Below are 23,011 nucleotides of genomic sequence, written 5' to 3'. Positions count from 1 at the left end.
GCCCCCCCCGACCCGGTGTCCCCCCGCTCCCCCCGGTGCTGCCCAACGACAGCGACGAACCCCCCGGGGGGTGTCTCAGCCCCCTCCGAGGGTCTCAGCCCCTCTCCAGATGTTGCCCCCCCACTCCTACCCTGATGACCCCCCTCCACCCGCCCGTGACACCGGGGGGACACCGGAGGGGACGCCTCGCGTCACCCCCCACCGCCAACCGGGGGGTCGCTCAGCCACTACCCCCGGGGGAGCTGCACCCGCCCAGCCCCACTCCTGCGATGGGGGGTGTCACGGATTCCCCTCGCCCCGAGGGGTCTCAGTCTTGCCCCCGTTCCCCGGTACCGCGCGCGGCCCCTTTAAGCGAAACCCCGCCCACCGCCGCCATTACCCCTCCGCCCCGCCCCGCGCCGCCCGCCCCGTGGGCGCGGCCATTTTGGAGGCGCCGGTCACGTGGTTCCACAGCCCCATCGCCATCTTGGCACCACCCTTCTGCCGTCACGTGACTCTGGCTGAGGCCGCGCTGGGCGCCGCCATCTTGGAGTCTGGCTCAGGGGGGGCGGATGGGGGGGCTTGGGGGGCACCCGAGGGGTCTGCGGGCAGGATGGGGGTCCTGGGGTCACCCGGGGGTCTGTGGGTCAGTGTGGAACACCTGGGAGCATCTGCAGGGCAGGATTGGGGTGTCCTCGAGGCACCTGGGGGGTCTTCTGGGGCAGGATGGGGGCCTCTGGGTTATTTGTGGGGCAGGATGTGGGATCTTGGGAGCACCTGGGACTCTTGAGGGGTCTGCAGGACAGGACGGGGGGGTCCTGGGGGTCTGTGGGGCACCTCGGGGCTATCCGCAGGCATCTGAGCATCTGTAAGACAGGAGTGGGGTGTCCTGGGGGGGTCTATGAGGCAGGACAGGGAGTCTTGGGGGTCCTGGAAGCTCTGTGGGGTGACAGAGCATCCCTGGAATGTCAGGGGCAGGACAGGGGGTCCCACAGGGCTTTAAGGTCCGAGCAGGGGAGAGGGAACCCCCTGGGCTGGGTGGGAACAGGATGGGGAGGTCCCACAGGGCTTTGGGGGGCAGGACAGGGGTCCCCCCAACCGGGCTGGGGGGCACAACCGGTGTTCCCAACGCTGCTGTGCCCAGCCTGGGAGGGGCTGGGAACCCACAGGGTGTGGGGGAGCCCCGCTGCCCCCCATGCCCCGCAGGGCCCGTTGTCCCCCCAGTGTCCCCCCCACGTGTCCCTCCCACATCTCCCCGTGTGTCGCCCCCGTGTCCCCCCGTTGTCCCCGCGCTGTCCCGGCCCTTTGTGGCCGCGGATTGTTCTGGCTTTGCCGGGCTCAGCACCCCCCGCGCCCCCCCCCCCGTGCTGATCCAGGCCCTTCGCCCGCTGACTCACCCCACGTGCGGGGCCGGTGCTGAGCTGGCAGAGCCACGGCCCGGGGGGGGCACAGGGGCTCCCCCCGACCCCTCCTGCTGCCCCCCCGGGGACCCGCTCGGCTGGGACAGCCCCGTCCCTGTGCCTGTCCCAGGTGTGTCACCAACCCCCCCATGGGGACAGCCCTGTCCCTGTGCCTGTCCCAGGTGTGTCACCAACCCCCCCATGGGGACAGCCCTGTCCCTGTGCCTGTCCCAGGTGTGTCACCAAACCCCCCCAGGGGACAACCCTGTCCCTGTGCCTGTCCCAGGTGTGTCACCAACCCCCCCAGGGGACAGCCCTGTCCCTGTGCCTGTCCCAGGTGTGTCACCAACCCCCCCATGGGGACAGCCCTGTCCCTGTGCCTGTCCCAGGTGTGTCACCAAACCCCCCCAGGGGACAACCCTGTCCCTGTGCCTGTCCCAGGTGTGTCACCAAACCCCCCCAGGGGACAACCCTGTCCCTGTGCCTGTCCCAGGTGTGTTGCCCCCCTAGCCCCCCCCGGACCCCATCCCCACACTTGTCCCAGCTGTGTGAGCCCCCCCAGTCTCCCCCCAGGGACAGCCCTGTTCCCATTCCCATCCCAGGTGTGTGACCCCCCCCTCTCCCTCAGCTCCCCCCCAGCCTTTCATCCCGGCCTTTCATCTCCAGTCGTCCTGGCAACACCCCAAAGGGTCTGGAGGTGTTGCCATGGCACCCGGGGATGCTCTGAACCCGAGCCAAGGACCCCGCAGCCCCCCCGGGGCTCTGTCCCAGCCTCAGCCCCTCAGCACCCCAGGGGTGCCCTGCGCCAAGGGGGTGGCAGTGCCAGGAGCAGAGGTGCCCACAGCTGTGCCATGGCCATTGGGGAGGTAAGACCCTGCCAACAGCCCCCCCACCCCAGAGCCACAGCCCTGGGTCCCTCCCTGCCGTGGGGAGTGGGTGAGTAGCCCCCTAACTCGTGGGGACCCCCCAGCCTGTCATCTCGGCACCCTCTCGCTCTGGCACTGGAGGTCCCTGTGTGCCCCCCACTGTGGCTCCTGCCCCCACTTCCATCCCCGTAACCCCCTGTGAGCCCCCCCATCTCTCCTGGCCCGGTGCCCCTCATTGCCAGGATGCTCTCACCGTGGTGCCTGGGTGCTGAGGGTCCCATGCCCATGGTCCCCCATGCCCATGGTCCCCTGTCCCCATGGTCCCCCATGCCCATGGTCCCCTGTCCCCAGGACACCCCGTTGCCGTGGCACTCCATCCCCAAGGGACCCTCCCCTGAGGTACCCCCTCTGCACAGTACCCAGCCCCTGGAGGACCCCCCCGAGGGCCCCGATGCCCAAAGCCCCCCGTCCCCCTGTTCCCCGTCCCCCCATCCTGGCGGTGCCCGGGGGGTGACCCCCTGCCCCCCCTGTGCCCCCAGGACCTGCGCAGCGGCTGCTTCTGGCGGGGGGGTGCTGGCGGAGGCCGTGGGGACCCTCATCTTCGTGGGGGTGGTCCTGGGGGCCTCGGCGGGCCCCGGCCCCCTGGCACCGGCGCTGGCCGGGGGGCTGGCTGCCGGGGGGCTGGTCTGCACCCTCGGGGGGCCGCAGGCCAACCCCGCGCTCACGCTGGCCCTGCTGTGCACCCGCAAGCTCGGGGCCCTGCGCGGGGCCCTGGCGGTCCTGGCCCAGTGCGCGGGGGCTTCGCTCGCCGCCGCCGCCGCCTGCACGGCGCTGCCGGACGGCACCGGCCTGGTCCCCAGGGTGAGTGTCCCTGCTCCCCAGGGTGAGTGTCCCTGGTCTCCAGGGTGAGTGTCCCTGGCCCCGTGCCCATCCCGGGGCACTCGGGACAGGGGGACAGGTGTCCCTCCTGCAGGTGGGGACGGTGGGGACGGCGCTGGCCTGGGAGACCTTCGCCACCTTCCAGCTGGCACTGGCCGCCTTCGCCACGGCCGAGCGCGCGGCCCCGCAGGCCGGGCTGGCCCTGGGCAGCGCCGTGGTTGCTGGCGCCCTGGCCGCGGTAAGGACCCCCCCAGAGTGTCCCCCCAGCCACGGGGGTCCCCACCCCGCCAGCCCCTGACCGTGTGCCCCGCAGGGGCCGTTCTCGGGGGGCAGCATGAACCCCGCCCGCGTGCTGGGGCCGGCCGTCGTCACCGGGGTCTGGGACCACCACTGGGTGAGTTGGGGGCACCCCCGGGTCACCTCAGAGACCCCAGGGTGGAGGTGGGTCCCCCAGATGCAGAGTGGGACCCCCTGTGGTCCCCTCCTTACCACAGGACGGGGTTCCCAGGTCTTCCCTTCCCTTGGGTGGGTCTCCCTGGGACGGGTCAACCTTGTCCCAGTCCCCGTCACTGGTGTGGGGTCCCTGGTCCCCCCATCCCCTGAGCAGCCCCTCCCCCTGTGCCCCCCTACTCCCTGGAGCCCCCCAACACTCTGTGCCCCCCCAGGTGTACTGGCTGGGGCCGGTGCTGGGTGCGGTGCTGGCCGGGCTCTCCTACGAGTTCGTCCTGGCCCCCGGGGCCTCCCGGGAGAAGTTGGGCGCCTGCCTCGCCTGCCGGGACGTGGCACTGGTGGAGACCCCCAGCCCATCCCCTTCCTCACTCTCTGCCCGTGGCCCCCCAGCCCCCCCGGCTGAGCAGGACCAGGGGACAGCCTGAGCCCCCCGGACCCCCCTCTCCGACCCACCCCACCGACCCTCGGCACCCCGACACCGTTTCCTCGCAGAGCCCAGAACCTTCCGTGGGGGGCAGCCAGGGCAGGGTGTCCCCCCGGGAGGATGAGGGGTCCCTGCACAATGGCTCCAGCCCCCCCCCAACCTTTTGCTGTCCTCTCTGCCCCCCCGGCAGGATTAAAGGTGGTTGGGGGTCGCAGGTGGGCGCGGAGTGATGCTGTGAGGGGCGGGGGGTCCCGACCACCACCCTCGCACCACGAGGGCACCGCGACAACACCGGGGCTGCCGGCGGGTGGGTGCCCCCTCCCTGTGGCCCCCCTGCGAGGTGGGGGCCGGGACCCCCCGTCGCCCGTCCCGTGCCGGGGCGCTGAGCACAGCAAAGCCCTTTGTGGTGGCCTCTGCAGCCCCGGCAGATTCCGGCGGGCGCCAATGGCCGGGCCGAGCCCTAATCCCCCCGGCCGGGGACTCAGCGCCCGCTAAGCCGGGCTGAATAAACCCTCCCGCAGACAACAGCGCCGGGGGGGCGGCCCCCGCAGCCCCCAGCGGGGCCGAAGCGGGGGGGGCCACCCAGGACCCCCCTGTGGGCGGGGGAGGCTCCCAATGGGGTTGCCCCAAAGTGTCCCCAAAGCACTGGAGGGGGGTTGGAGGTGCCTCGGCGCTGCCCCGAGCATGGGGGTCCCCCAAACCACACAGAGGGCACCTGTGGGTCACAGACCCCCCACCCCAGGCGACCCCAGGGACGGGGGGCACAGCTCTGGGGGGGTCCCCGCTATCAGGGGGTGCCACAGGGCTGTCCCGGGGGGGCTCGTGGGGGGTTCCTTGCTGCGTGTCACCCGTCCCCTGCCCTGGGCAGCGAAGCGGTTAAGGGGGGGTGGCAGAGGTGGGATCCCACCCCCGGGGCTGGCCCGGGGGGGCCTTATAAAGGTGGGCACGGGCGGCCCCCGGGGAGGGGAGCGGGGCCGTGGAGGGCAGCGGGGCCAGGCCATGCGGGAGCTGCGCTCGTCCTCCTTCTGGAGGGCCGTCCTGGCCGAGTTCCTGGGCAGCTTCCTCTATGCCCTGCTGGGGCTGGGGGCCTCCCTGCGCTGGGCCCCGGGCCCCCCCAGCGTCGTGGGGTCCGCCCTGGCCTTCGGGCTGGCCCAGGCCACCCTGGTGCAGGCGCTGGGCCATGTCAGCGGCGGCCACGTCAACCCGGCCATCACGCTGGCCTTCATGCTGGCCTCGCAGCTCTCCGTGGCCCGCACCGTGGGCTTCCTGCTGGCCCAGGTGCTGGGCGCGCTGGCCGGGGCTGGGGTGCTCTACGGGGTGACCCCGGCCCCCGTCCGCGGCACCCTCGGCCTCAACGCGGTGAGCGGGGACACCGGGGGGCCGGGGGGGCTGGGGGTGTCTGCGGGGCTGGGGGACTGTGGGGCGGGGAGGGGGAGTGGGGCTCGGGTTGTACTGGGGGGTTGAGGGGTTCAGAGGTGTTTGGGGCGGTTAATGGGGGGCTGGAGGGTCCAGGAGGTGTTTTGGGGTCTGGGATACCGTGGGGCTATAATGGGGGGTTGAGGGGTTCAGATGTGTTGGGGCGAGGGGGCAGATTGGAGATTGGGGGGGGTCCAGGAGGTGTTTTGGGGTACCATGGGGCTGTGATGGGGAGTTGAGGTGTTCAGAGGTGATTGGGGGGTCCAAGAGGTGTTTTTGGTTTTGGGGTGGTGTGGCACAGTAATGGGGGCTGGGTGTCTGGGAGGGGTTTGGGGCAAGAAGGGATTTGGGGTACAGTGGGGTTGGGGGGTGTGGAGGGACAACGAGGGGGGGATTGGGGTGCTGGGGGGATCGGGGAAGCATCTCTGCAGGATGTTTAGCCCCCCTCCCCGTGTAGCTTCACCCCGGCGTGGGCCCAGGCCAGGGCACGGTGGTGGAGGTGCTCCTGACAGCCCAGTTCGTCCTCTGCGTCTTCGCCAGCTTCGACGACCGTCACGACGGGCGCCCGGGCATGGCCGCCGTGCCCGTCGGCTTCTCCCTCGCCCTCGGCCACCTCTTCGGGGTAAGGGCGGCCGCGGGGACCCCCCTGCCCGGACCCCGGGGGCTGAGCGAGACCCGGGGGGCTGCTGTCCAGCCCCCCAGCGCCCCGTTCTCCCGCAGATCCACTACACGGGCGCCGGCATGAACCCCGCTCGCTCCTTCGCCCCCGCCGTCATCACCCGCGACTTCACCAACCACTGGGTAAGTGGGGGGGGACGGGGACCCCCAGACCCGCCCCGGGCCCCCCCAGTCCCTCCCTGCTTGTCCCCCCCCTGCCCCAGCCCCCGTGTCCCCGCCGGGCCGGTGTCACCGCGGTGACAGCAGCGCCCCGGGGCGTTGGTGGACCCCCAGAGCTGTTGCCCCCCGGTATCCTGGTGGGGATGCGGCTCCCGCTGCTCACCGGGGGGCAGGTCCTGCCCCCCCCCCCCCGATATCCCGGGGGCGGGACACGCGGTCGCCCCCCCGCTCACCGGGTGCCCGCGGCCCCGGGGGTCGGCGGTGAGGGTGCCGTGCCTCGGGGGGCGGGGGGGCCGGGCCCCCCGGGTGCCGGTGCCCACGCCGCCCCCCCGCAGGTGTACTGGGCGGGCCCGCTGCTGGGCGCGGCGCTGGGCGCGGTGCTGTACGAGTTCGCGCTGTGCCCGCGGCCGCGCAGCCTGGCCGAGCGCCTGGCCGCCCTCAAGGGAGAGCCGCCCGCCGTCACCGTCCCCGCCGCCGCCGCCGTCACCGCTGTCGCCGAGCCGCCGCCCGAGCCGCCGGCAGAGCCGCTGGAGCTGAAGACGCAGGGGCTGTAACGGGGCCCGTCCCGGAGCGCGGCCCCGCGCCCGCCGCTGCTTTGCTGTGACGGGGCCGCCGCGGTGCGTGTGGTGCGTGTGTGTGCGGCGCGGCGCGGCGGGCGGGCGGCGGCGGGGCCCCCGCTGCCGGCAACCGGGCACCGGGCTGCCCGGGGCCGCCGCCCGTACCGGGCCGGGGCCGCCCCGCCCCGCCGCGGCGGGACTTCTGTGTTCGGTGAATTAAACCTGCTCTTTTATTTTGGTAACCGCTCGCGGCCGTGCCCGGCGCCGGGATCCGGGAGGGACCGGAGGGGGGGACACGCACCGGAGCCCCCCCGGGCACCGCGCGGAGGTGGCGGGAGGTGCCGCCCGTTCCCGCGCCCGCGGCGAGGCCACGCCCAGCCAGCGCCGCTCTTAAAAGGGCAACGCCTCCTTTGCGCCTCGTCCCCTCAGAGAGAGCTCTGTGTGTGCCCCCCCTTCCGCGCCGCGGGGCGGGGGTCGAGGGGAGGGGTCGGCGGGGCACGGCGAGGCATCGCTGCGCTGGTCCGCACCCGTGGTGGGCGGCGGGCTGGGGAGTAGGGGGGGGGTGAGAGGGCCCACAGAGAGCAGGAGTGAAGTTGCCCCTTGAAGGGCGCGCGCGGGGCGGGGCCTCGCTCCGCGGGAACTGGGCCGGTTGTGTAACGCCGCCTCCGCGCCGGGACCGCGGGAGCGGCGGGGACGGGGCGGCGGTGAGCGGGGACCGGGGGGCATCGGGGTCGGGGGAGTCCGGGATCAGGGGGCGCCGGGGGCTGCGGGGTGATCGGGGTTCGCGGTGGGCCGGGGGCAACCCGTACCGGCCCGGGGGAATGCGGGGTCGCGGGGTGCTCCGGGATCGAGGGGGGTACCGGGGTCTGGGAGGTGCTCCGGGATCGGGGGGGGTACCGAGGTCTGGGAGGTGCTCCGGGATCGGGGGGCGGCGATCATGGACCACCGGGAGCAGGGGGTGCTCTGGGATCGGGGCGGCCCGGGGCTGTGGGGTGGGCCGGTATAGGGCGGGGCCGGGACTGAGCGGTTCGTCGGCATTGGAGGGGACTGGCACTGGGGGATGCTCCGGGATCGGGAATCCGCCACCGGAATCGGCGCGGACCGGGACAAGCGGGGTGCTCTGGCATGGAGGGGGACTGGGACCGACAGGTGGGGCGGTATCGCGGGAGCCCGGGACGGGCGGGAGGTCCCGGAGGACCCCAGACCGGGCGTACCCGGCGGCGCTGACGGTGCCCCGCAGGCGGCCCCCGGTGCCGGTACCGGTGTGCAGCCCCGCGCTGCATGGACTGGTACATGATGAACTGCGAGCTCCTGGCCACCTGCAGCGCCCTGGGCTACCTGGAGGGTGAAGTCTACCACCGGGAGCCCGATTGCCTGGGTAGGTGGGAGCCGGGGGGGGGACAGGGGGTGCCGGGGGTCGTGGGGACTCACGACCCCGTGTCCCCCCAGAGAGCGTCAAGGACCTGATCCGGTACCTGCGCCATGAGGACGAGACCCGGGACGTGCGGCAGCAGCTGGGGGCAGCCCAGATCCTGCAGAACGACCTCCTGCCCATCCTGGTGCAGTACCCGCAGGACAAGGTGCTCTTCGATGCCATCGTCAGGTACTGGGGGACAGGTCTGGGGACAGGGGGTGGCCCTGTGGGGGCTCCTTGCAGAGCAGGGGTCCCTCACAGCCCTCCACCCGCTCGCAGGCTGATGGTGAACCTGACGCAGCCGGCCCTGCTCTGCTTCGGGAAGGTGCCCGCGGATGCAGCCTCCCGGCACCACTTTCTCCAGGTGTTGTCCTACCTGCAGGCCTACAAGGAGGTGAGTCTGCCTGGGACAGGGCCCTGGGTGATGTCTCTGCCCACAGGCCCCTCACTCATGTGGGCTCTCTGCAGGCTTTCGCCAGCGAGAAGGTTTTCGTGGTGCTCAGTGAGAAGCTCTACGACCTCCTGCAGCTGGTGAGTCCCTGAGGGGGCTGTGGGGTCTGTCCCTGCTGGAGGACCCTGTGGGGGCTGCAGGGTCTGTCCCTGCTGGGGCACCCTGTGGGGGCTGCAGGGTCTGTCCCTGCTGGAGGACCCTGTGGGGGCTACGGGGGGCTCTGACAGCTCCATCCCCCCAGGACTGGGAGCAGCGACAGGAGGAGGACACGCTGCTGATCGAGAGGATCCTGCTGCTGCTGCGCAATGTGCTGCACGTCCCCCCGGACCCCACGGAGGAGCAGGTACCGGGACGGGGCCCTTCCCCGCCTCCCCAGCAAGTCTGGGGCCGCCATGGCTCTGTGGAGACCCCCACTCCCCACCCACCGTGCCCCCAGGGCGTGGACGGGGACGCCAGCGTGCACGACCGGGTGCTGTGGGCGCTGCACATCAGCGGCATGGACGACCTGCTCAAGTTCCTGGCCAGCGCCCAGGTGGAGCAGCAATGGGCCCTGCACGTCCTGGAGATCATCTCCCTCATGTTCCGAGACCAGGTGAGCCGGGGAGGGGCCGGCGGGGCAGGGCCCCCCCGGGGACCCCACAAAGCTGACGGAGCTGCTGGCAGAACCCGGAGGAGCTGGCGGCGCTGGGACAGGGGCCGGCGGGCGCCGAGCACGGGGAGGACACGCGGGAGCTGGAGACGCTGCGGCAGCGGGAGCTGGCGGAGAAGAGGGCCCGGGCACTGCAGCGCCCGTCCAGGTGAGGAGGGGGGACCCCCGTGGCAGGGCTGGGACCCCGTGGCGGGGCCGGCACCGCTCAGCCCCCTGTCCCTCTGCCCAGGCACTCCCGCTTCGGCGGCTCCTACGTCCTGCGGGGCCTGAAGTCGATCGGGGACCGGGATGTCGTGTTCCACAAAGGGCTGCACAACGTGAGTGCAGGAACAGGGGCACGGGGCCTGGGACGTGGCAGAGGGCACCAGGATGGGGACATGGTGGGGGGCACAGGAGGGGGCACAGGGGATGGAGATGTGGTGGGTGGCACAGGGATGACGCCACTGGGGTGTAAGTCTGGCAGCTCGTCCCCCACAGCTGAAGAGCTACAGCCACGACCTGGGCAAGGAGCCCCAGCGGGTGCCCCGGCGGCGCCAGGCGGCCCCCGAATCCGAGCCCTCCCGCCGCTCCGCCCGCAACGTCCGGCTCTTCCTGCGCCACTTCTGCCAGGACTTCCTGGAGGGCTGCTACAACCGCCTGATGCTGCTGGTCAAGGTGAGCAGCCGGGGGGGCCGGGACCCCCTCCCCGGGCTGTGGGAACTCCTCTGACCACCCTCCTGCCCCCCCCAGGACCAGCTGGTGAGGGAGAAGGCTCAGCAGCACGATGAGACCTATTACCTGTGGGCCACCGCCTTCTTCATGGCCTTCAACCGGCGCCGCGGTTTCCGCCCGGAGCTGGTGTCGGAGACGGTGAGTGTCCGTGCCTTCCACTTCATTGAGCAGAACCTCACCAAATACTACGAGATGGCCCTGATGGACAAGAAGGAGGCAACAACCTGGGTCCGCAGGTGAGCACCCTGGGCACCTGGGACCCCCCTGGGCATCTGGGACACCCCGTGGTGTCTGGGGCTCCCTGGGCACCTGGGGCCACCACACTGCCGTCCCCAGGATGCACCTGGCCCTGAAGGCGTACCAGGAGCTGCTGCGGACGGTGCAGGAGATGGACCGGTCCCCCGAGCAGGCGGTGCGGGACAGCAGCCAGGTCATCAAGAGTGAGTCCCTCTGTCCCTCCGCCCGTCCTAGGGTGGGGTGTCTGATCCCACTGACCCCCCCCTCCTCCCCAGGCAACATCTTCTACCTGATGGAATACCGGGAGCTCTTCCTGACGCTCTTCCGCAAGTTTGACGAGACCAAGCAGCCGCGCAGCTTCCTGCGGGACCTGGTGGAGACGGCCCACCTCTTCCTCCGCATGCTGGAGCGCTTCTGCCGCGGCCGTGCCAGCCTCGTGGTGCAGGTGGGGCACGGCTGCCCCGCCGAGGGGGACCCTGGGGGGCCGGGCAGCCCCTCCCGAGCCTGTTTTTGCCCCCCCAGAGCAAACGTGTCCGCAGGAAGAAAAAGCCACGGGCACCCACGGCCCTCGCCCCGCCGCCACCCAGCACCGCGGAGCTGGAGGAGCTGTGGGCAGGATTGGCCCCGCAGCTCCAGGCCTGCCTGGAGGTACCAGGGAAGGGTCTGGCCCCACGGGGACCTCTGGGGGTCTTGGCGGGGCGTGGGGTGACGCTGTCCCGCCGCAGGGCGAGGTGCCCCTCCCCGAGGACGTGGTGCCCTTCGACGCCGCCTCGGAGACGCCGGTGGAGGAGCAGCGCGCGGAGGCTCTGCTGCGGATCCAGGGCTGCCTGCGGCGTTCCCAGGTGCCCCAGGCCCTGAGGCTGCTCCGCTCCGCCAGGTACCGGCACCGCAACTCCCATCCCGTCCCCGGGGTGGGGGACACGGTGCCAGCCTGTCCCCCCCGCCCCCAGGGACGTCTGGCCCGAGGGGGACGTGTTCGGAGCTGCTGACGCGGGGCCGCCTGAGGAGACCCGGCTGCTGCGGGAGATCCTCGTCGCTCCCCTGCCCCGTGAGTGCCCAGCTCTGGCACCAGGGAGGGGGAGAGCTCTGGGCCAGAAGGGAGAGAGCTTTGGGGACCCTCAGCATGTCTCACCGCAGGGAACGCGCCCCCTGAGCCCGAGGAGCCGGAGGACGAGGAAGAGGAGGATGAAGAAGAGGAGGAGGAGACAGTGCAAGTGTCAGAGAAGGAATTCAACTTCCTTGACTACCTGAAGCGGTGAGAGGGGTTGGGTGGCCCCGGGGGCGCACGGGGGGTCCCTCCCTGGGGCGGCTGTGCTCACGGGGGGCCGTGGCAGGTTCGCCTGTGCCCCCGTGGTGCGGGCACTGGTGCTGCTGCTGCGGGGGTACGCGCGGAACAGCCCCCGCACCAACCACTGCGCCGCGCGGCTGCTGCACCGCCTGGCCCGCGACCTGCGCATGGAGCCGCTGCTCTTCCAGCTCTCCCTCTTCGCCCTCTTCCACCGCCTGCTCAGCGACCCCGCCGCCGGCGCCCACCAGGTCAGTGGGACCCCCGAGCCCCCCGGGGCGGGGTCTGTCCCCACGTCCCCGGCCCTGCTGCGTCCCCACGACCGCCAGTCCCACTGTCCCTCCCGCCGTCCCCAGGAGCTGGTGGCCTTGGCCAAGTTCATCCTGGGCAAGTTCTTTGCGCTGGCGGCCACCAACAAAAAGGCCTTTGTGGAGCTGCTCTTCTGGAAGAACCCGACGGCCGTCTACGAGATGACCAAGGGCTACGGCTCCCTGCAGGAGGGAGAGGAGTGAGTGGGGTCGGGGAGGGGGCTGTAACCCCCCCAAACCCCCCTCCTCTCCCCTCACCCCCCTCTGCCTCGGCCCAGGGCTCCCAGGAGCCGGGTCCCCCCCTGGACCCCCCAGGAAGAGCAGGAGCTGCGGGAGCTGTACTGGAAGTACAAGGAGGTGGAAGGTACCAAAGGACCCGGGGTGGGGGGGCAGTGGGACCCCCGGGGGGCAGGGGGGCTCTATCCCTGCACCTCCTGCTCCCCAGGTGAGGACATCATCGCTGCCATCCTGGCCCATCTCCCGAGTCCCGGGCGGACGCGGAGGCAGGTGGTGAAGCAGCTGGTGCGGATGGGGCTGGCCAGCAGTGCCAGGGACTTCCCACGGGAGAGGTGGGTCAGGGATCCCCACGGGGGACCCCCGGGCCGGGGCAGGGACCCACCTCACCCCGGGCAGGGACCCACAGCCGTGTCCCCCCCCAGGAAGGGCACCCGCATCGTGCTGTGGACTCAGGAGCAGGAGGAGGAGCTGACGCGGCTTTTTGAGGAATTCCAGGGCTCGGACGGTGAGAGGGGCCGGGGTGAGCAGGGGGAGGCGGCCCCTGTGCCCCCCACCCTGACCCCCTGCCCCACAGATGTCCTGGGGAACATCATGAAGCACCTGACAGCGCGGCGGTCGCGGGCTCGGGTGGTGGAGAAGCTGCTGGGGCTGGGGCTGGTGTCGGAGCGCAAGGAGCTGTACAAGAAACGCCGGAGGAAGAGCCACGGCCACGGCCCCGGGACGGTAAAAGGGGGGCTGGGGGGTCCTGGGCTGTGCCCAGTGGGTGCTGCTCCACCCCAGGCACCCGAACACGGCTGGTCCCCACAGGCTGCCACCGGTGTCCCGGCTGTGCCAGCCCAGGACAGCTCAGCAGAGGATGAGGACAGCGAGGAGGAGGAGGACGAGGAGGAGGAGGATGAAGTGGAGGAAGGCCCCATGGAGGAGAACTGGGCACCCGAGGAAGGGGCTGGGCAGGGTCTGGCTCAGCGTCTGCATCAGGAAGGTGGGCGAGGGGTTCTGAGCCCCCCTGGTTGGGCTCGGCTCCAGGGCTGGACCCTGTGTCACCTCCTGCTGTCCCCAGGCCTGGCCGGGCCCCTGCGGTGGCTGGAGAACTGTCTGAGGAGGGCGGCGGGGGACCGAGAGGAGGACGGTGAGAGGGGGGGGTTTGGGGGACCGAGAGGAGGATGGTGAGAGGGGGGGGGTTTGGGGGACCAAGAGGAGGATGGTGAGAGGAGGGCTCAGGGGGACCGAGAGGAGGACAGTGAGGGGGGGGTCAGGGGGACCGAGAGGAGGATGGTGAGAGGGGGGGTCGGGGGGACCGAGAGGAGGATGGTGAGAGGGGGGGCCGGGGGACCATGAGGAGGACAGTGATGGGGGCCTCAGGGGGACCGCGGGCTCGGGGGTCCCACTGCCGGTGCTCTCGGCCCAGGCGTGTCCCACCCGGTGCCGCTGGTGCCGCTGGCGGAGGAGAACGAGGATGCCATGGAGGATCGGCGCTTCCAGCGCCTGCTGCGGCAGCTGGGGCTGCGGCCCCCCGCCAGCGAGCAGGTGAGCTCCCTGTGCCCACCCCGTGCCCACCCTGTGCCTGTCCCCTCGCTCCTGGCACAGCCCTGCAGCACCTCCCCTCTCTTCCCAGGAATCCTTCTGGCGCATCCCAGCTGCCCTCACCCCGCGGCAGCTCCGACGCGCGGCCGCCTCCGTCGCCCACCACGGCCCCGACCCCTCAGGGGCCCCCCGGGACCTGCCAGAGCCACCCCAGTGCCCCCAGGACCCAGGTCCAGGTGAGGGGCCGGGCTGGGGGTGTGGGACCTCCACCAGTGGGGACGGCCCCGAGCCCCTCTCCTTGTGCCCCTCAGCAGAACAGCTGCCGGCAGAGCTGGGATCGGACTCGGAGAGGTGAGATCAGGATCCTGGCCCTGAGCTGGGGGTCTCTTCTTCCTGATTTGAGGGGTCTTCCCCCTGCCTGGGGAGGGGATTTGGCCCCCTGTGCTCTCCCAGTGTGGGGCTGAGCGGTGCCAACCCCTGTCCCCGTGGCTGCAGCGAGGAGCCGGTCCCTGTCCCCGTCCCCAGCCCGGTGCAGTCGGGCACCAAGAGGCGCCGGGAGCTCGACAGTGAGGATGAGGACGGCGGGAGCTCAGGTGAGTTCAGCCCCTCTGCTCTCTCCTGTGGGGCTGAGGGGGCTCTGGGTGTCACCAGGAGCTGGGCACAGGGCACTGCTGGGTCGTGGTTGTCCTGTCCCCAGCTCCTTTGCCCCATCCCTTGGGCTGGGGAGGCGGCGGAGGGACAGGGGTGTACCCCCACTGCCCTCACCCCCTGGCTGGGGGCTCAGCTCCCTCCCCTCTTCCTCCACCCACAGGTCCCGGGCTGGCCCCTGCAGCCCCCTGCTCCGAGGAGGATGAGGAGGATGAGGACCCACAGCCCCGGGGGAGGCGGAAGCGAGTCCGCTGCCTGGAGGAGGACGAGGAGGAGGAGGAGGAGGGTTGAGGGGCTTCCCTTGTCTGCCAGGCCCAGGCCCTGAGCTGTTTCCTGGGGTTTCTGCAGGTTTTCTGCAGGTTTTGATCCTGTTTTTAAGGGCTGCACAAGCAGCCAGTTGCTGCCCCCCCATCCCTTTCCCCTGGTGTCTTCATCTCCCTGTTTTGCCCCAAACTCCCATTTTTCTGAGCTGTTTGGGTTTGTTTTCCTTTTAAACCTTTTAAATCTGGATAGGACCCAAATAAACAAACGTGATTCTTGCCCTTCCTTGGTGTGTGGGGCTGGAGGGAGCTGGAGCTGGGGGGGTCAAACCGCTCTGGCCACAGGGAGTGCCCCGTCCCTGGTCCTTGTCCCTGCACCGGGCCCCGCGTGTCGCAACCCCCTGATAACAGTGGCTATAAAGGGGCCAAAGGGGCCGCACGGGGCAAAGGACAGTGGCACCTGGCCAGGGCAAGGAACAGTGACAGCGGCGAGTGGGTGAGCTGGGGACACCGGGGGGTCACAGGGGGCTGTGGCCGCAGGGGGCTGACGGGGCTCTGCCCTTCTCCCGCCTCCACAGCCTGTCCCGGAGCTGCCGCCATGCCCTGGGTTCTGCTCTTCCTCCCACTCCTCTTCCTCGGCCCCGCTGCCGCTCTCTCTGACAAGGTGGACCCCGGGCTGGGTGCCGGTGACCGGGCGCTGGTGCGGGCACTGCTGGCAGAGCTGGCGGGTCCCGTCCCGCCGCAGGCACGGGGGGTCCCGTGCCACGACCTGGGCCCCCACGCCCTGCCCGGCTTTGCCCGGCTGCCGCCGGAGCCCCACGCCCTGGCCCGCGCCGCGCTGGTGCTGGCGCTGAGTGGGGCCGGCTGCGTGGCCCAGGCCGAGGCCGAGGCGCTGGGGCTGGCACGGGAGCTGGGCACCCCCCCGGCCGCGGCGCTGCTGCGGGGGCTGGCGCGGGTGCGGGGAGCCCCGGCCCCCCAGCCCCTGTCCCTGCTCCTCCTCAGCCTGGCGCGGCCGGGGGGCTCTGCCTGTGCGGATCCCACCCGGCTCCAGACTCCTGCCCCCAGCGCCCAGCCCACGGCACCCTCGGCAGGGAGGGTCCCCGGGGCCTGGCTGTCCCTGTGCCACCGCCTGTCCCGGCGCCGGCGGGAGGACGAGGGCGAAGCTGAGGACGCCTGCAACCCGCCGGGGGAGCAGGAAGCCCACCGGGTGCTGGAGTGGGTGCCGGGCGTCAGCATCTTCTACAACCTGGGCACCAGCATCTACTTCGCCTTCCAGGGCTGCGGGGCCGTGGCCTCGGAGCGGGCGCTGGAGGCCACCGAGGACCTGGGCTACGCCGGGCTGGCCGCGCTCACCGGGAGCCTCGGCGGCCCCGTGGCCGTGGGGGTGCAGCTGGGGCTGCAGCCGGGGCTCAAGGCCGGGGTGCGGGCGCTCATCGGGTACTTCACCTCCGCCGGGGACCCCCCGCCGGTGCCCACCGCCCACAGCGGCTCCGCCCTCATCGTCTGAATAAAGGCCACGTGCGGCAGCTGGCGGCGAGTCCCTGTCCCTGTGGGATCGATGCAGGGTCATCCCTGTCCCTGTGGGATCGATGCAGGGTCACCCCGCCTGGGGCACAGGGACCTGGGTTCTGCGGGGTAGCCTTGCTGAGCCACGGGGTGGCAGCTGCTCTGTCCCTGTCCCTGTCCCTGTCCCTGTCCCTGTCCCTGTCCCTGTCCCTGTCCCTGTCCTGCCCAGCATTCCAGGCCCTGAGGCTCTGTCCCCACAGTTCTGTTCCCATGGCCTGTCCCTGTCCCCATGACCTGTCCCTGTCCCCACAGTTCTGTCCCCATGGCCTGTCCCTGTCCCCACAGTTCTGTCCCCGTGGCCTGTCCCCACAGTTCTGTCCCCATGCCCTGTCCCCACTCCCGTTTCGGGCCCCCCGTTTCCATCCCCCCGACGGTTCCTCCTGACCACGCCCACTCTGACCACGCCCACCCCCGTGACGTCAATTCGGGGAAATGGGCAACCCGCTGAGTCTCCGCTCGAGGGGGCGTGGCCTCGCTGTCGCGCTTCACTAATCACAGCGCAGATCGGGAAGGGGCGTGACCTCGCCGCCGCCCTCCGCCAATCACGGAGGAGTGGGTGTGGCGTCCGCGCCTTCCTGACCCGGCAACGGCCGAGGTGGGTCCGGGAGCGGGGGGTCTTGGGGGGTCTCGGTCGGTCCAGGGGGGTCCCGGGGAGGTCTCGAGCCGGTCTTGGCGTTCCCGGCGTGGTCTGGGGGACGGAGGGTCCCGGTGGGTCCTGGGTGAGGGGGAGTCCCGGGGGACGGGGCCTCCCGGGGGAGGGGGGCACAGATAGGGGGTCCCGGTGGGGGCACGCAGGGATCGCCGTCGGGTGGTCCCTTGGGGGTGTCCCCCTGGGGATGTCCCCCTGGGACGAGGGGTGTTTAGGGGCACCCACTCCCGGGATCCCTGCGGGTGCAATGGGGGACCAGCCTAGGGGGACCTTGTGAGGAGCCTGTGGGGCTGCACAGGGGATGCAGGGGGCCCTCGGGGTGGGGTCGGGGTGGGGCGTGTGCCCCCCGCCCCAAATAGGAAACCCACCGTGGCTCAACCCTTGCCTGGAGCAGAAGGACCCCCGGGATCACCCGGGGCCGAGCCGGAGCTGAGGGACCCCCAGGACCCCCGTGCTGCAGGTACATGGGGTGCGGGCGTGCCAGGTCGGGGCACGTGGGCACCGGTTCCGGGGGGTCCTCGGGGCCCCCCTGACCCCCCCTCGCCCCCCAGCATGGCGCAGTGGCAGGAGGTGCAGGGCTTGGCCAACGCGTACCTGGAGCAGGTGCACCAGCTCTACGCGGGCTCGGAGCTGCCCATGGCCGTGCGCCAGTGCTTGGCCGCCTGGATCGAGGACCAGAACTGGTAACGGGGGGCCGGGGCTGGGGGGGCTGCACCGGGGGGGGGGGGGCACGGGCCGTGCCAGCGCTGAGCCCGCCATGCCGCAGGCGCCAGGCGGCCGAGCCGCTCTCCTCCCACGCCCGGATGCTCTTCCACTCCTTGCTGGTCCTCCTGTCGGAGCAGCTGGGCAGCCTGGGCTCGACCCACGAGGATTTCATGCTGAAGCACAACCTGCGCAAGGCCCACCGGGACCTCCAGGTGGGCATCAGGCCCAGGGTGGGGGGCTGAGGGAGAGGGGCCGGGGGGGCCTCTGTGCCCTGCTGACCCCCCCCCCCGCCCCTCCACAGGCCGAGTTCGAGGAGAATCCGGAGAAATTCGCCAACCTGGTGGCCAACCTGCTGCAGGAGGAGCAGCGGATCTTGCGCCTGGGGCAGGCGGGGGGGCAGGTAGGGCAGGGGCATCCCCCCCTCGCCCCGTGGGGTCCCGGGGCCGCTGCTCACACCCCGTGTCTCCGCAGGGAGGGTCGTCCCCGGCGCCCACCGCGCCCCCGGAGAGGGGCCGGGAGCAGCAGATCCAGCGGCGCTTGGCCGAGTTCCACACGGCCCTGCAGGTAATGGACCCCCCCGGGCCCCCCGGCCCCCGGGGGCTGCCCGGGCCCCCCTGACCCCCCTCTGCCCGCAGGAGGCTGAACGCGCCTTCCGGCACCTGGAGGACCTGCAGGACGCCTTTGACTTCTGCTACAAGGTGCACTACCAGCCAGGTGAGCCCCATCCCGGGGGGGGATGGCACTGCCCTGCACCCCCCCGATCCCCCCTGAGCCCTCCACTCGCCCACAGGTCAGGACAGGATCAGGGACCCCCAGTACGCCCGGCAGCTCCAAGCCCTCCAGGCCAAGCTGCAGAACCTGGACCAGCAGCGGCGGGTGAGGGGGGGCTGGACTGGGTCTGGGGGGGCCGTGGCCGCTCCTCACCCCCTGCTCAGACCCACGTCTGTCCCCAGGAGGTGCTGGCTCAGATGCAGCAGCTTTTGGGGCGCAGCGAGACCCTGCGGGAGCTGCTGCAGCAGGAGTTGGGGGACTGGCGGGAGCGGCAGCAGCGCTCGTGCCTGGGAGCCCCCGTGGACACCAACCTGCGCCCGCTGGAGACCTGGTAGGGCCGGGCTGAGAGGGGGGCACGGGGGGTCACAGCCGGCCCCCGCTGAGCCCCGGGGCACCCGCAGGTTCACGGGGCTGGGCCAGGGGCTGTTCCAGCTGCGGCAGCTGCTCCGGGCGCTGAGCGACCTGCGGCAGAAGGTGACCTACGAGAGGGACCCGCTGGCAGCAGAGACCCCCCTCCTGGAGCAGCGGCTGCAGGAGCAGCTCACACACCTGCTGAAGAGGTAGGAAAGGGGATGTAAATGGCTGGAGCTGCGTCAGGGTTAGATATTGGGAGCAGGTTGTTCCCCCAGCAGGTGGTCGGGCACTGAACAGGCTCCCCAGGGCAGTGGTCACGGCACCAAGGCTGCCAGAGCTTGGGGAGGGTTTGGACAACTCTCTCAGTGCACGGTGGGATTTTGGGGATGTCCTGTGCAGGGCTAGGAGCTGGACTTTGAGCCTTGTGGGCCCTTACCAGCTCAGGGTATTCTACGGTTCTGAGAGGTGGGGGCAGTGCAGGTGGGGCCAGGATGGTACCGGGGCAGCCCTGACCCCCCTCTCTGCCCCAGTGCCTTCGTGGTGGAGCAGCAGCCCAGCACCCCCAACCCCTTGAAGCGCCCGCTCGTGCTCCGGACCGGCAGCAAGTTCTCGGCCCGCGCCCGCCTGCTCGTGCGGCTGCACGACCGCAACCACCGCATGGAGGCCACCATCCACATCGACAGGTCGGGACCCCCAGCCCCTGCCCGCCCCGGGGGTCCCGCTGCCCCGCTGACACCCCGCTCTCTCTTGCAGGGACCCCCCCACGGTCAAAGGGTGAGAGCCGGGCGAGCGCTGGAGGTGGCGGACAGGGCTGTGCCCCCCCTGCCCGGGGGTCCGGGACCCCCCACCCGCCGCCTCTTCTCCGCCCCGCAGGTTTCGCAGGTTCAACATCCTGACGTCGAGCAGCAAAACGCTCCTGGCCGGGGACAGTCCCCAGGAGGGGCTGGTCTGCGACTTCCAGTACCTCGTAGGGGCCCCCCCCAGACCCCCAGATCCCCCCGGGGCAGAGAGCGGGGCGAGGACCCCCCCAGCCCCGGCTCCCACCCCGGGCTGACCCTGTCCTGCCCCACAGACGCTGAAGGAGCAGAAGGACAGCAGGTCTGGCAAGGGCAGCAAAGGCGCCGGCGAGGTGGGTGCGGGGCTGGGGGCTGTGGGGACACAGGGGGGGCCGGGGCCACGTGGTGACCACAGTGCCACCTCCTTACAGAGTCCCCTGGTCGTGACAGAGGAGCTGCACCTCATCACCTTCACGCTGGCCTACGCCTACTGCGGGCTGGAGCTGGAGCTGAAGGTGAGGACTGGGGGGCTTGGGTGGGCCTAGGGGGCCTGGGGGGTTTGGGGGAGGCTGGGGAGGCTGGAGGGCTTGGGGGATGCTGGGGGGACTGGGGGTTGCCAGCCTGACCCCCACACCCCCCGCAGACCTCCACGCTGCCCTTCGTCATCATCTCCAACAACAACCAGTTCTCCAGCGCCTGGGCCTCCATCCTCTGGTTCAACATGCTCAGCTCTGACCCCAAGGCGAGCAGGACCCCCAGCCCTGCACTGCCCCCCAGTGCTCCCACCCCTGCCATCTCCTGCCCCGTGCCCCCCGTCCTGGTCCTTGTCCCGTCCCCATCCCTGCTCCTCACTAATCTCCATCCTGTGCCAGGTTCCTGGTCCCTGTTCCTGCTGTTGATTGCCCCGTCCCTGTTCCACCCCCATCCCCTGATCGCTGTCCTGTACCTGTCCCTTGGTCCCTGTCCCAACACCTGGACACCATCCCTTGCCCCAGTGCACATCCCCATCCCCTGCCACACATCCACATCCCCCGGTCCCTCTCCCATCCCTGTTCCTGCCCCGTGTCCCTGTCCCTGCTCACCCCCTGTCCCGCAGGACCAGCACATTTTCTCGGCGCCGCCCCCAGCACCGTGGCCCCATCTGGCCGAGGTGCTGAGCTGGCAGTTTGAGAGCGTGGCAGAGAGGGGGCTGAGCCAGAACCACCTCCTCATGCTGGCCGAGAAGCTCTTGGGTAAGGCTGGGAGCCAGCCCCGACCCCGGGGGGGACACGGCGGGGACGGGGCTGCGCCGTCCCCCTGCTCACCCTGCTCTCCCCTCGAAGACTCGAAGCCGTCACCAGGGAGCACCGTGGCCTGGCACAAGTTCTCCAAGGTGAGCAGAGCCTGTCACCCCTGTCGGCATCCCCCCATGACCCTGCCCTCTCATCCCCCCCATCCTCCCGTGGCCCTGTCCCCCCCAGCCCCTCTCACCCACCCTCTCCCTCAGGACGGCACCAGCTTCTCCTTCTGGGCTTGGCTGGACGGGATCCTGGGGCTGCTCCAGGAGCACCTCAAGCAGCTTTGGAAGGACGGGTAGGAGCAGGGCTGGGGGCTGGGGGGGCCCGGGGGCTGCAGGGGCTGACAGTGCCTCCCCCAGACTCATCCTGGGCTTCGTGAGCCGGAAACAAGAGAGGAAGCTGCTGAAGTCGAAGAGAACGGGGACGTTCCTGATCCGGTTCAGCGAGAGCGTCCTGGGGGGGGTCACCTGCACCTGGGTGGAGCATCCCGAGAGTGGTGGTGAGTGCACCCCCACAGCCCCGGGGTCCAGCCCCTCGGCCCCCCTGGGCACTGACCCCTGGGGGGCCCCGCAGGATCCCCCACTTTCCATTCGGTGGATCCGTACACGGCGGTGGAACTGGCGTCCCTGGCACTGCCCGACATCATCCATGACTACCACATCATGATGGAGGAGAACGTTCCCGAGAACCCCCTGCAGTTCCTGTACCCCGACACCCCCCGAGACAAGGCCTTCGGGCCCTACTACAGCCAGCGGCAGGAGGGTACGGCCCGGCCTGGCACGGCCTGGCACGGCCTGGCACGGCACCGAGCAGGGGGAGCACCTGCCACCCCCTCTGACCCTCCTCTCTTCCCCCAGGGAACCTGACAGAGCCAGAGAAGTACCTGAGACGGCGCCTCATCTGTGTGTCCTCCAGGTGAGGCAGTGGAGGCCTCAGTCCCCCTTCCCCGTCCCCCATCTCCCCATGGTCCTGGACTTGGTGACTTGGACCCCACAGGGAAGGGGATGCCCTGACCCTGACCCTGACCCTGACCCTGACCCTGATCCTGATCCTGATCCTGGCCCCCTGTCTCTCCCTCCAGGCAGGCAAATAAGTCGTGGCAGACGGAAGAGGAGCTGGTGGCTGCCACTGAAAACCTGGAGACGCTGCAGCTGCAGCCCGGAGGACAGGGCACACAGTGGGATGGTGGCCTGGCACTGCCACAGTCCCAGAGCCCAGGGACACCACAGGGAGTGGCTGTGAGCCCAGGGACGCTGCAGGTGGTGGCCACGAGCCCGGGGGTGCTGCAGCCCGGGGCCTTGGGGACACTGCAGTCGGGGTCCCAGTGCCTGGAGCCACCACAGCCACCACAGGTGGGATCAGAGGTCTCAGAGGTGGTGGTGCAGGTGGTCCCCAACATCCAGGACACAGTGCAAGTGGCACTAAGGGCTGTGGGGACTATACAGGTACTGCCTGGGGGGGTGGGGATGCTGCAGGTGGGACCAGGGGACTTGGGGACACTGCAGGTGCTGCCAGGGGACCAGGGGACGGTGGCTGTGGACACGGGGATGCTGCAACAAGTGGGAGCTGGAAACACAGAGATGCTGCACCAAGTGGGAGCTGTGGACACAGGGATGCTGCAAAAAGTGGGAACTGGGAACACAGAGATGCTGCAACAAGGGGGAGCTGTGGATACGGGGATGCTGCAACAAGTGGGAGCTGGAAACACGGAGATGCTGCAGCCCAGACCGGGGGCTGTGGAGCCACTGCAGGTCCCTGAGGGCCAGGGGCTGCTGCCACCAGAGCTGAGGGACCTGGAGCTGCTGCCCAGGAGCCAGGACATCCAGGAGCTGCTGCAGTCGCTGGGGCCAGGCTCAGGGACGCTGGAGACACTGGAGGTGCCAGAGCTGATGCCAAACCTGCCGGAAAGCTTGGACGAGAGGCCCCAGCTGGAGCCTGGGCTGGCAGGTGAGTGCTGGGGTGAGGGATGCACCTGGGGATCCCAGGGGTGCCTGGAGTTCCCTGGGATTCTCAGGGATGCACCTGGGGATGCCGGGGGTTCTGAGGGCTGTACCTGGGGGTCCCAGAGGTGTCCCCTCAGCACTGACCCGTCCCCCCTCCCCTCCCAGGTGCCGCCGTGCTCCTGGGCCACCGTGACCCGTTCCTGCCACAGCCCGAGGACTTGGCTCTGCCCACTGTCAACTCCCTCTTCGCCTCCACCGACTTCCCCCCGCTCCACATCGATGCCAGTGACTTCCAGTGACTCCCCCCGGCCCCTCCCCTGTAAATAAACCCCTTCCCACCCCCCGCCCGAGCCGCCCGTTGCGCCGCACGCGGGAACCGCTCGTCTCCTCCAGAGCTTTATTAGAAACTCATAAATACCCGAGATAAATAGGGAACGC

At 70.9% G+C, this 23,011-nt stretch overlaps 4 protein-coding genes across 11 annotated transcripts; all 4 read left to right on the top strand.

Annotated features, from left to right (window-relative positions):
* The first annotated feature begins 12 nt into the window (after positions 1 to 12).
* LOC127466094 (nascent polypeptide-associated complex subunit alpha, muscle-specific form-like) lies at positions 13 to 4,008 on the top strand. The gene is made up of 6 exons (XM_051776702.1): positions 13 to 1,509; positions 2,008 to 2,245; positions 2,785 to 3,106; positions 3,219 to 3,362; positions 3,438 to 3,518; positions 3,790 to 4,008. The coding sequence occupies exons 1-6, from the start codon at positions 945 to 947 to the stop codon at positions 3,997 to 3,999; spliced, it is 1,560 nt and encodes a 519-aa protein (XP_051632662.1). The 5' UTR covers positions 13 to 944; the 3' UTR covers positions 4,000 to 4,008.
* A 605-nt stretch (positions 4,009 to 4,613) lies between these two features.
* LOC127466095 (lens fiber major intrinsic protein) lies at positions 4,614 to 6,888 on the top strand. The gene is made up of 4 exons (XM_051776703.1): positions 4,614 to 5,357; positions 5,872 to 6,036; positions 6,135 to 6,215; positions 6,587 to 6,888. The coding sequence occupies exons 1-4, from the start codon at positions 4,614 to 4,616 to the stop codon at positions 6,803 to 6,805; spliced, it is 1,209 nt and encodes a 402-aa protein (XP_051632663.1). The 3' UTR covers positions 6,806 to 6,888.
* Positions 6,889 to 7,482: 594 nt separating this feature from the next.
* TIMELESS (timeless circadian regulator) lies at positions 7,483 to 14,810 on the top strand. 6 transcript variants are annotated; one of them, XM_051776691.1, is made up of 29 exons: positions 7,483 to 7,512; positions 8,049 to 8,186; positions 8,258 to 8,411; positions 8,502 to 8,616; positions 8,691 to 8,753; positions 8,915 to 9,016; positions 9,110 to 9,265; positions 9,337 to 9,470; positions 9,552 to 9,639; positions 9,800 to 9,976; positions 10,052 to 10,269; positions 10,370 to 10,473; positions 10,546 to 10,715; positions 10,793 to 10,918; positions 10,996 to 11,147; positions 11,221 to 11,318; positions 11,408 to 11,525; positions 11,605 to 11,806; positions 11,912 to 12,063; positions 12,142 to 12,227; positions 12,309 to 12,432; positions 12,523 to 12,605; positions 12,675 to 12,823; positions 12,908 to 13,082; positions 13,161 to 13,229; positions 13,509 to 13,627; positions 13,716 to 13,975; positions 14,120 to 14,217; positions 14,409 to 14,810. In XM_051776691.1, the coding sequence occupies exons 2-29, from the start codon at positions 8,090 to 8,092 to the stop codon at positions 14,561 to 14,563; spliced, it is 3,744 nt and encodes a 1,247-aa protein (XP_051632651.1). In that variant the 5' UTR covers positions 7,483 to 7,512; positions 8,049 to 8,089; the 3' UTR covers positions 14,564 to 14,810. The 6 variants fall into 6 exon arrangements, with proteins under 6 accessions (XP_051632651.1, XP_051632654.1, XP_051632653.1 ...); XM_051776694.1 differs by lacking the exon at positions 7,483 to 7,512 and having other exon boundaries at positions 7,904 to 8,186; positions 13,716 to 13,860; positions 13,939 to 13,975; XM_051776693.1 differs by lacking the exon at positions 7,483 to 7,512 and having other exon boundaries at positions 7,904 to 8,186; positions 13,716 to 13,860; positions 13,936 to 13,975.
* Positions 14,811 to 16,053: 1,243 nt separating this feature from the next.
* On the top strand, positions 16,054 to 22,995 carry STAT2 (signal transducer and activator of transcription 2). 3 transcript variants are annotated; one of them, XM_051776700.1, is made up of 24 exons: positions 16,054 to 16,693; positions 17,142 to 17,207; positions 17,299 to 17,430; positions 17,514 to 17,664; positions 17,754 to 17,852; positions 17,924 to 18,016; positions 18,088 to 18,166; positions 18,243 to 18,328; positions 18,406 to 18,554; positions 18,625 to 18,783; positions 19,108 to 19,260; positions 19,331 to 19,351; positions 19,451 to 19,544; positions 19,650 to 19,706; positions 19,785 to 19,868; positions 19,997 to 20,095; positions 20,450 to 20,585; positions 20,676 to 20,725; positions 20,840 to 20,925; positions 20,990 to 21,129; positions 21,204 to 21,392; positions 21,488 to 21,545; positions 21,712 to 22,577; positions 22,739 to 22,994. In XM_051776700.1, exons 3-24 carry the CDS (start codon positions 17,300 to 17,302, stop codon positions 22,870 to 22,872), a joined length of 3,114 nt encoding a protein of 1,037 aa, XP_051632660.1. In that variant the 5' UTR covers positions 16,054 to 16,693; positions 17,142 to 17,207; position 17,299; the 3' UTR covers positions 22,873 to 22,994. The 3 variants fall into 3 exon arrangements, with proteins under 3 accessions (XP_051632660.1, XP_051632659.1, XP_051632661.1); XM_051776699.1 differs by lacking the exon at positions 16,054 to 16,693 and adding an exon at positions 16,723 to 16,806; XM_051776701.1 differs by lacking the exon at positions 16,054 to 16,693 and having other exon boundaries at positions 17,071 to 17,207; positions 20,990 to 21,126; positions 22,739 to 22,995.
* Positions 22,996 to 23,011: the final 16 nt, after the last annotated feature.

This window comes from Manacus candei, unplaced genomic scaffold (genome assembly GCF_025592945.1).
Source record: "Manacus candei isolate 608988 ecotype Guabito, Panama unplaced genomic scaffold, ASM2559294v1 h1tg000598l, whole genome shotgun sequence".
Classification (NCBI taxonomy): domain Eukaryota; kingdom Metazoa; phylum Chordata; class Aves; order Passeriformes; family Pipridae; genus Manacus; species Manacus candei.
This window is presented reverse-complemented; position numbering and strand designations above follow the sequence as displayed.

Coding starts and splice junctions, on each gene's coding strand:
- LOC127466095 (XM_051776703.1), top strand. CDS start 4,614: ATGGGGTTGCCCCAAAGTGTCCCCAAAGCACTGGAGGGGGGTTGGAGG. Junction 5,358..5,871: donor GCACCCTCGGCCTCAACGCG/GTGAGCGGGGAC, acceptor CTCCCCGTGTAG/CTTCACCCCGGCGTGGGCCC. Junction 6,037..6,134: donor CCCTCGGCCACCTCTTCGGG/GTAAGGGCGGCC, acceptor GTTCTCCCGCAG/ATCCACTACACGGGCGCCGG.
- LOC127466094 (XM_051776702.1), top strand. CDS start 945: ATGTCAGGGGCAGGACAGGGGGTCCCACAGGGCTTTAAGGTCCGAGCA. Junction 2,246..2,784: donor GTGCCATGGCCATTGGGGAG/GTAAGACCCTGC, acceptor CTGTGCCCCCAG/GACCTGCGCAGCGGCTGCTT. Junction 3,363..3,437: donor TTGCTGGCGCCCTGGCCGCG/GTAAGGACCCCC, acceptor TGTGCCCCGCAG/GGGCCGTTCTCGGGGGGCAG.
- TIMELESS (XM_051776691.1), top strand. CDS start 8,090: ATGGACTGGTACATGATGAACTGCGAGCTCCTGGCCACCTGCAGCGCC. Junction 11,319..11,407: donor CCTCGTCGCTCCCCTGCCCC/GTGAGTGCCCAG, acceptor GTCTCACCGCAG/GGAACGCGCCCCCTGAGCCC. Junction 12,606..12,674: donor GGAATTCCAGGGCTCGGACG/GTGAGAGGGGCC, acceptor CCTGCCCCACAG/ATGTCCTGGGGAACATCATG.
- STAT2 (XM_051776700.1), top strand. CDS start 17,300: ATGGCGCAGTGGCAGGAGGTGCAGGGCTTGGCCAACGCGTACCTGGAG. Junction 20,726..20,839: donor CCTGGCACAAGTTCTCCAAG/GTGAGCAGAGCC, acceptor CCTCTCCCTCAG/GACGGCACCAGCTTCTCCTT. Junction 21,393..21,487: donor CTACAGCCAGCGGCAGGAGG/GTACGGCCCGGC, acceptor CTCTTCCCCCAG/GGAACCTGACAGAGCCAGAG.